We start from the raw sequence: 10,542 nt of genomic DNA on the forward strand, positions 1-10,542 counted from the left end.
TTTCATGTGTTTCCATTCGTTTGGCTATTTGTCCCTGTGCTTTATCCAACCTTGGTCTCAACAATTCTCGCTCATATAAACCCTCCTCATTCTCGCTAATTGGACTCTCAGAGATCCACCCAGGGCCTAGCCATGGATCTCTGCATCCAGATCCCTCAGTAGTTGGATGAGGTATCTAGCTCGACAATTAGGGTATTTGGCCATCCCATCACCAGAGTAGGTCAGTTCAGGCAGTCTCTCGACCATTGCCAGCAGTCTGTTGTGGGGGCATCTTTGTGGATTTCTGGGGACCTCTCTAGCACTTTGCTTCTTCCTATTCTCATGTGGTCTTCATTTACCATGGTCTCCTATTCCTTGTTCTCCCTCTCTGTTGTTGATCCAGCTGGGATCTCCCGCTCCCCCAAGCTCTCTACATGAACAGCATGGACATGAGTGGGAGTAATGAAGGGTGAGGGTTGAGGGAAAGAGACATTGCTAACTTTTCCCCCTATTCCTTGGATAGAGTCATCTGATTATTTGTGTCTGTTTTCAGGTTATTGATCATTTTACATGATTTTTAAAACTTTTCCTCTGGCATTTTACCAATTTTAGTCTCTTTTAGTTTAGAGGTTAAGAAATCACAGTCCTTTGAAGTAGTCACATTGCCCTGATTTTCATATTCCTTGCTTCTGGCCTGGGATTTGTACATCTTTTGGCTAGTTTTCTTTAGAAGGAATGGTAGAATCTTCTTGTTGGTGGCCTACTTTTTTTGAAGTATAGAAGAATTTTTAATGCTTTTAATTAACAAAAAGTTGAAAATGAAAACATAGAGTCATAGGATAGAGAGGATAAAGGCACCTGAAAACCTCTAGGTGCTCCTTCTGGACCCTGGGTAGGCACAGACCACATCTAAACACCAATTTCCAAACACAAAGAGATCCATTATTAAGCAAGGCAAAAAGATAAGATGGCTGAACCTTAATCAGGGAGAAACAGCAGCAAATAGCTTTGGTGGTACAAATTTTAAGGGGGGGGGGTTCTGTGTTAGAATGAGCTGGTATAGGTTGGTAAGTTCTAACTGGGTATGTCAATTAGGACCAAGGGGATTTTGGATTACTGGGCCATGTTTTGATATTTGGATCTTGGTGATCAGCCTCAGCAAGTGGCCAAATAAGGGAACAGACCTCAGTGGGGATAGCTTTAGGAATGTAATCTAACAGGTTTAGCAATAGAGAGAGAATGGGGTAAGGGCGAGGCCTACCAGAGCCATGTTTGCCATGCTTGGGCCTGCTAAAGCCCCTCAGAGTGTAGACGAAATTCTAAATGGTATTATTAAATAAGAAACACAGAGCCAAATACAGAGTTAAAAGCCCAAGAGATCAGAGTACTAGCGAAGAGCCAAGACCACTTGGCCACCTTTGCTTCCTCAGAGAGAGACCTTCTTCCTGTGTGACTTGTCTTTTTATTGCCTTTCTGTTCTGCCTTCTCATTGGCTCTAAACCCAACCACATGACTTTCTCATCACTGCCTGTCTATACAGACCTCCAGGTCTCTATGGTTGGTACTGGGATTAAAGGTTTGGGTCACCACGCTTGGCTGTGTCCTTGACCACACAGAGACTCTGCCTGCCATGTAATCAGATTAAGGGTGTGGGCTACCACCACCTGAATTCTGTTTCTGGCTCGCTAGTGACCTCTGATCTCCAAGCAAACTTTATTTATTAACATACAAATAAAATCACTTTTCAGCACAATTAAAATATCACCACATCAGAGGATCCAATGCACTTTATAAAAGGATGATCAATGTGCAAAATCAGCCAATGTGGCAAGCTGTGTGAGTGGGAAAATTAAAAACTTTCTGTTCAACTCAATAAACACAGACAATGAAGGGCTGTTAGATAGAGGAGCGGTATCTACCTGACATCTTTTTTATACATTTATACAATATATTCTGATTATTGCTTTCCCCTCCTCCAACTCCTCCCAGATCCTTCCCACCTCCTCACCTACTCAACTATGTCCAACTACACATCCTTTCTCTCTCTCTTTAGAAAACAATCAAAAAATGAAATAAAAGAAAAAAAAGATGAGAAACACACAGACAAACCAGTAAGACAAAAATAAATAAATATGAGATTAAAAACTCTACAAAGATACATTGAGTTCATTTTGTGTTGGCCATCTACTGCTGGGCATAGAAGGCCTACATTCAATGATAAATTAAAAAAAAAGCTAAGGAGGTACCTTTAGGCAGGTCCTGCCAAGGTATGCCACTAAACAAACACACCACAAGTAGCACTTAGTACAAGAGGTTTATTGGAGGGGTGGGAGGGAACGAAAGGCCATGTGTTGGAGTGGGGACATGAGAGAGGCAAGCAGACAGAGAGAGAGACAGGAGGAAGAAGAGAGGCAAGAGAGGAGCAAGAGGAGCAAGAGTCAAGAGAGGAAAGAAGAGATAAAAAAAGCAAGCTGTGCCTGGTGGACACTTTTAAGGAATGTGCATGTCACACAGTTGGTGGTGGAAAGGCACCTGGTGACAGGTAATGATGTAACTGCTTTGGAGGCAGAGGCAGGCTGCTGCCGTGGTGGAAATTAACACTACCTGTAAGTGTTGTTAATATGCCAAATGAGACTCTATTGGAGAAACTGATTTTTCCTTAGCAAGTTGTTATCTATTAGAATAGTATCTGTGTTGGGCATGGGAGTCATGTCTATTTGCCCCTCTCAATGCTTCGACCACTCTGGTTACCACAGTTTCTGAAAATTCATCTGTTTATCTGTCCTGTTATATCTTAAAGACAGTGTTTACTTGAATTCATCCACCCCCATACCATCTTTCAGTCTCCTCTTCTGTATCACTCCCTAATCCCAGAGGGAAGAGGTTTACTGAATATATTTAGTACTGAATTCTCTATTCAAAATAGCCAGATATTGGAAACAGCCTACACTTCCATTAATGAAAGAATGGATAACAAAATTGTGGTAAATTTATACAATGGAATATTACTCAGCTGTTAAAATGAATCTTGCAGTTAAATGGATGAATCCAGAAAAACAAAATCATCCTGAGGGAGATAGCTAAGACCCCCCAAAAAAATATTGTATGTGTTCTCTTATATGTGAATGCCACCTTTTAAGCCTTCAATCGATATACTATAATCCATATAACCACAAAGGTTAGGTATAGAATAACGAGCTAGGTGGGAGAGGAAGATCTCCTGGGAAAGGGAAATAGGATGTACAGTTATAAGAGACAGGGACAAGATAAGACCTAGAGGATTTAATAAGGAGGAAGATGGTAGAGAGATGTAAGGGAGGGAATCCAGAGAGGAACAACAAACACTAAGGGCTATTTGAGGGGTCATATGGAAACCTCCTGTAGAAGTTTCTAAAAATATATACGTATGTGAAAGAAATCTAAATGGAACCTCCCCAAGCACAGGGGAGATAATGCCCTAACTAGACATCTTTCTCCATCAATCAAAATCTCTAGTGCCAGAAATGGATTATATCTGATTGAGTCATTGGCAAAGCAGTCCCACGAAAACACCTACACAACTCAAACTATTGCCAAGGCTCTTATTTGCTCTCCACAAACTGATAGGTAAAGGTCCTATTGCTGAGGACAGCAATTACATATATAATTGCACACCGAGACAACAAGCTGGTACCTAACTAGAGGCTTTACCACTACTTACTAGTGTCCATGGTACTGGAAGGTACTGTTCATGCTACCAGAGGAGAAAGGTAATCAACAACTGAGCTGCAAATCCCATGACCTACAACAGTCACCTGCCAGCATGATAGGCTGGCGCAATAGTGGCGCAAACATGGTCTGATTAACTGACCACTATCTGATTGGATTTAAGGCCCACTCCATAAGCAACCTACTCTTGAAGGTTCAGACTTTGCTATCTGAATGGTGTAAAATCACGATAATGGGGGAGGGGATGAATGACTTCTTTTATTCACTGCTGTAAACAGTAGGACTGAACTTCCTATTAGTGAGCTGTGAGGCTACCAGTGGCATTTAGCAGTGTATCACACAGGGCAGGAAGATTAGACTAGGGTTCTATGGAAACAGCATCCCTAGGGACTGATTGATCTTCAGAAGTATAGCATGGTATGTAGCACGAATCCTAATTGGTCTTAATAACAAAAACCCAGAGTCAGAAATAGGGGTAAATGCTGAAAGATCAGAAAGACAAAAGAGTAAGCCACAGCCACCACCTCTTACCTTGCCTGGAAAAGAGTGAGCTCCTGTCTCCACCCACTTTATATTGCTCTCTCTGTCCAGCCATATTATTTCCCTTCTCTACCTTCCTAGTGCTGGCATTAAAGGTGTGAGATCCCAAGTGCTAGGATCAAAGGTGTGTGCAACCACTGCCTGACTCTGTTTCTCTTTTTGACTGGACAAACCTTGTGTAGCCTAGGGTGGCATTGAACTCACAGAGATCTGTCTGCCTGTGCCTCCTGAATGTTGGAATTAAAGGTGTGTGCTACCACTGCCTGGCCTCTATGACTAACTAGTGGCTTAGCTCCACACTTGGATCTTCAGGCAAACTTTATTTGTTAGATCACAAACAAAATATCACAATGGTACCTGGAAGAATTGGTAAAGATTCACTGCTTTCTTTCTCTCAATTATATTTTCCTAACAGCTTTCTTGACTATGGGATTTTCTAAAACACTTGCTGTTGAACTCTGTACTGTATTGCTGTAACTCCTTGACTATGGCTTATGATATTTTTACCCATGGAAGGCAGCAGCTATTCTATTTCAAAACGCCATGAGTTCATAAGGAGACAGACATTGAAAAATAGTATGGTATCAGACATTCTAAGCCAAGAACATTAATTACTATTAATTACTATTACTATAAAGTAATAGCAGCAAACATAGCATCCACCAGATGGGTTCATATGATTTTTTTCAATTGTGAAAATCAGATTTGGTTATTTTTTCTATATATTTCCATTATTTGTTTGGATTTTTTGTATAAACCTTTGTATAAGCCCCTTTGTCATTAATATTAAAACTGCAATATTATCTATATTTAATAATAATATGCTAAGAAATTTCTACATAACTATATAAATAAAGTATTTCAATACAAAACTAAAATTTATATATTTAATATTAATATGCTATTAATACTGTATGAGGTAAAGAATGAGCAGAGTTGCTACGTGTTATTTCTTTATTCCTCAAAATTGGTAGTAAACTTCCTTAGCTCTCAAAATCAATTAAATTATTTAAGAAACACAAAAGACATTTCCATTAAATAAAATAAAGTTACAGTGCTAATTATGCCATAGAAATCTTTAGTCTGTGTACACTATTTTGTTACCCAAACTTAATGTGTATTTTCTACAAATTCAGAAAATCTTAAAAATGCATATTGTTCCTGGGAAGAATTCACTTAATAATTGTTTTCACTAAACATAGTCATTAACATTGAGGAGAAGCTTAGTGTTATAAAATAATCTTCTGGCTTACCTCTGGATTTCTACATTGTGTGTAGGAGTAAGCTATGACGTTATTTTTTCACCATTTGTTTCCTTATTTTAAAATTTTATTACTTATACTTTGAGAATTTCAGTCATGAGTACTGTATTTACATAATTTCCTCCTTCCATTGCCTCCATTGAACTTCACCCATGTCACCTCACTCTCTCAAAAAAATAGTGGACTTTTACTGTTTAATTATTATTGTTTCATATGGACATTTACAGATTTATTTATTTATTTATAAATACAACTTGCTGAGTTCATTTAGTGTTGCTTGTGTATATGTTATCTAGAAGTGGCTACTTGAGATTGGATGTTTGATCACATAACAGTCCCTAGAGAAGGTTAACTCCATTTCTCAGCAGCCATCATTTTATGACATTTCTCTCACTTCATTTCCTTTTTCTTGTCCAAAGTTTCTTCATGGAATTTTTCATCTCTGCATTTCTCAGAGTGTATATGAGGGGGTTCAACATTGGGGTGATAACAGTGTAAAATACAGTCAATGATTTATCAATGGGTAATGTAGAAGGAGGTCTCACATACATAAAAATACAGGGAATAAAGAAGAGGACTACCACAGTGATGTGAGAGCCACAGGTGGATAAGGCTTTGCGCCTCCCTTCCTGGCTGAGATTCTTCAGGGAGTGAAGAATGACCCCATAAGAAATGAGCAACAGCAAAAAGATGACCACACAGATTGCCCCATCATTGGCAACAACTGTGAGGCCAATAACATATGTGTCTGTGCAGGCCAGTTTTAATAAGGGGTACATGTCACAGATGAAGTGGTCAATGACATTAGGGCCACAGAAAGGAAGGTTATATACAAAGAGAAGCTGGACTACAGCATGTACAAAACCTCCAACCCAGGCCACCACCAACAGCAGAACACACACACGTTGGTTCATGATGGTCAGATAATGCAAGGGTTTGCAGATGGCCACATACCGGTCATAGGCCATGACAACCAAGAGTAAAATCTCAGCACCACCAAATAAATGTCCTATAAAAAGCTGGGTCATGCAAGCTTGGAAGGAAATAGTTTTCTTCTCATAGAGTAAGTCTATAAACATATTTGGTGTAACTGTCGTTGAATAAACAGCATCCATAAATGATAAATAGCCAAGAAAGAAATACATGGGGGCATCTAAACTTGGGCTGACCACAACAGTCACAACAATGAGCAGGTTGCCTGCCATTGTCACAATGTAGATGACCAAGAACACAACAAATAATATTTTCTGGCCTTCAGGACTCTGAGTGAGGCCCAAGAGAACAAATTCAGTCACATTGTTTCTTTGTTCCATATATCTTTCTGTATATTTTTATGTCAGGAGTCAAATAAATTATTTGAAATTATATCAATGACTTCATGAAATTTTTTAAATATTGTTTATTCATTCTGAAAATAAGAAAATAGAGATCATGGTTTATTTTACTCCCGAACGTATAGATAACACAAATAGAAGTCTCCAAACTCAGTGATTTTACAGGCTAATTGAAAGGGATATAGGAAATTAGAGACATATAAGGGAAAAGAAAAGATTGTGAAATAAATGAGTTGTCACAACTAGCTTTCACACTATCTAGTGGCTGATAAAATCAGACATAAAACAAGTACAATAAGAAAAAACAAAATAATATGGATTAATGATATAATGTAAAATTGAAACAAGTTAATATATAAAAGGAACAAAAGCTTGCAAGAAAATAATAAAAACAACAACATAAGGTATATTATAATCTCAAAAAAATCAAAATATAATTAAAAGATTTTAAATAAAAACTTCTTTAATATTTAAAGAGCAAGTAAAACAAATGCATACAAATATATGAAAACATTATCGGATGCTGAAATTCACACATTAGTAGAAAATGAAAAACGCAAGATGCTGAAATTTTAAAGTAGAAAAATAAAAACCATACATGAGTCTATATCTATCAAATCAACAACAAATTACTTGTGTAATTGAAAATGATATTTTTGTACTTGAAAGTGCAATGAAATTTTATAGTTTAGACACAATTTGGCAATATATAGAATGAAAAAATACAAGTACTTATCACCTCACCAGTTGTATTCTTTAAATCTGTTCCAAAGAAATTAAAGTCATAGCACGTGAGGACACATTTTGCTGTTTTATTTATCATCGGAGGAAGCAAAAAAAATAGTAAAATAAATGGTAATAAATAAATAGGACACAAAATTTATTAAATATGAAGTGCCCATTTAAGAGAATAACAATTACTCTGAAGAGACTGTTGAGCAAAATAGAAATAAGCATAAAATTATATGATACACATTTATTATAAATTATAAAAGAATGTGTTTTGTTGCAAATATTATTTATATTTATGCTATTGATGCAGGAGGAAACAAGGAGCCTTCTGTTAAAGGATGAAATGACAAGAGGAAATAATCAAACGAACAAGAGAGAGGAGGGGGACAGAATGGATTTCATATACCAAGTTATCATACCACACATTTGCACACTCCATGGCAACATGAGGGGGTCAGAGGACAACTGCCAGGAGTCTGTTCTCTTTTTCCACCAAGTGGGTCCTGAAGGAGGAGGAAACTCAAATCAACAGGTTCCATGGCAGGCTCTGTCACCAGCTGAGTCATCTTACCGCCCAACTCTTTAACACTCTCAAGGACACTCTCTCATATTTCCCCTCCATTTCCTACATCATCAATTTCCCCCTCATATTGCATTATTCTCTCATCACATTTATACATATTCATTAAAAGAATCTGTCCCCTTGTCCTACATTACTTTCAAGGAAGCACCTACCTCTATTCTATGTTCTTTGTATACTCCTCCCTTCACTAAGCCTGGTGGCTGACTTTGTTTTTCTTCTTACCTGTCCTGCTATTTATATCAACTGAAGTAGCAGCAGACTTAAGGATCATGCTAGTTTCTTTAAATCCCCTCATTCAACCACTGCAGTGCTGCATTATCCTCTAATGCTTAACAAAGTAAACAATGCTAGGAGAAGATCTGAGTTGACACTATCAACTGCCTGCCCAGTGGAAGATCCCTCAAGTAGTTACACTAGAAATTAGTGGTTAAAAACAGTAATCAGGAAAATATACTATTATATTTTTGTATAATATTAAGGTATCCAGAAGCATTACAGTTTTATATGAATCCACATACATTTTAACAGTCACAAGGGACCCTTAATGGGAATGATTATCACAACTTCACAGATAAAATTTTAAAAGACCCTTACAAACAAATACATATCCTTAGTTACCTATGTAAGGGCATATTCATGTAGCCCAAATTCAGGAGTGTGGTTCCTGATTACTGGTCCTGAATGATGACATCTGCACACGTTGATTCCGCCTCTTAAGAGAGAGCAAAACAACACAAACTCTAATCTGGATTTTGAAATGTTTCCACCTGAACAATTCTCTTCATACTTGCAAGAATTCTGGCTGATCAGTCTTTCAGGAAAAAAAACATGAAGCTTTACTTTTTAACCTTGTTGGGATAAATATTTGGAACATCCTGTAATTGCAAAAATTTTAGTCTTGATTTGCAACACAGAAATCTGAAATCGTTCTTTTGGAAAAATCTCTAGAAATGGTAAATAAATTTTAAATATGCATGCTGAGGCTACATAGGTGAATTTTGTTGGAGACCAATGATACTTAATAAAAATAATTGTAATTTATGTTTTACACAAAAAAGTAAAACAGTGAAATAGCCTTTAAAACATTGGATTCTCAGGTATACTAGCATGTAGGTATAGTTGAACTCAGGTTGCCTGAAGGATGGAAATAGTCTTAATCTATATTCCATCATTCTTATTTGGGTTTATCATTTCAGATTCTGGAAACCGAGCTACATGAATACTGATGTAGACAAACATTCTAAGGGAAGAACAAAGTCTGTGGATATTTTATACAACACAGAATAACAAAATGCCCTATCATCGTATCTCCAATGCTGGTTTTCCTCTAATTAGATTCATTGGGACCTTATTTGTAATTTTGAAGGTAGGCTATGCATCTCCAGAGATGCCCTCAAGGACAATCACTATAGATTTACAGAAACATAACCTTTGAGGAAAATATCATCAGTGAACAACTTGAGGACAAATTATCAAATAATAAAGTCCAATCTGGGCCAAAAAAAAGTATGTATAAAATCTCATATATAAAAATTACGGTGAGTATATAGTTTGACCTACATTTTCCCAGTTGACAATTGATCCTACAACAAAAACATGAGGAATATTAATTTCCAACCAGTTACCAAAGGCTTATTTCAAATGTAGCAATTTCCCTTAAGGGGAATAAAGTTCAAGTTTATACAGTTTTAGAGATCAGTAGTAGACTAGGTTTGAGTACAGACATTGAGAAAGATAAAACGAGTGGGAGATTATTCTGTCTTTGAGATACCTCAGAGAATAGTCACTAAAATGGACCCTGCCGTCACTAATCTACAGCACATATTGATACATATTTCAAAGAATTTCACTCAGACAAAATAAATATCTGTAGAAACTTAGCTATAAACCAATAGCAAAAATATGACTAAATTTTAACCAATTGTTTACAAATCTAGCAAACTAATCTGTATGTCTCCACCTGAATATACTCTATGGATAAAAATTTCTACAAAGAAAGGCAAAGTGCATATAGAGATATTATATACAGTCATATTTTAGAAGCATCAACAGTATTGTTTCCTTTCTTTCAACTCTTTGCTAGTTTTATTGGTGTAAAATTGAAAAGTAGTAATTACACATATTTCAAGTATACCACTGGTGTTTGGGTAAATATATACACTGTGAAGTGGTCACTATAAGTCAAGAATGCACGTATCACTTTGGGTGATTGATTGTTTCTTTAAGGCATTTTTATGGTTAAAAAAGTAAGATCTATTTGTCCTGATTTTTATAATTTGGAATGGTAGGTAATGTTACATACTATTGTTTTAGTCATAGTTCTCTAGAGAAACATAATGAATTGAATGAACATAATAAAAGGGGATTTGAGTGATTTATAGGCTGTGGTCCAGCTAGTCCAACA

At 36.8% G+C, this 10,542-nt stretch overlaps 1 protein-coding gene across 1 annotated transcript; it reads right to left on the minus strand.

Annotated features, from left to right (window-relative positions):
- Nucleotides 1–5,884: 5,884 nt before the first annotated feature.
- On the minus strand, nt 5,885–6,802 carry LOC131908340 (olfactory receptor 4A15-like). Its single transcript, XM_059259394.1, has one exon. The coding sequence runs from the start codon at nt 6,800–6,802 to the stop codon at nt 5,885–5,887; it is 918 nt and encodes a 305-aa protein (XP_059115377.1).
- Nucleotides 6,803–10,542: the final 3,740 nt, after the last annotated feature.

The sequence above is a fragment of the Peromyscus eremicus genome, chromosome 4 (assembly GCF_949786415.1).
Source record: "Peromyscus eremicus chromosome 4, PerEre_H2_v1, whole genome shotgun sequence".
NCBI classification, from domain to species: domain Eukaryota; kingdom Metazoa; phylum Chordata; class Mammalia; order Rodentia; family Cricetidae; genus Peromyscus; species Peromyscus eremicus.

What these genes read in the sequence shown, in the direction of transcription:
- LOC131908340 (XM_059259394.1), bottom strand. Translation starts at nt 6,802, where the DNA reads ATGGAACAAAGAAACAATGTGACTGAATTTGTTCTCTTGGGCCTCACT.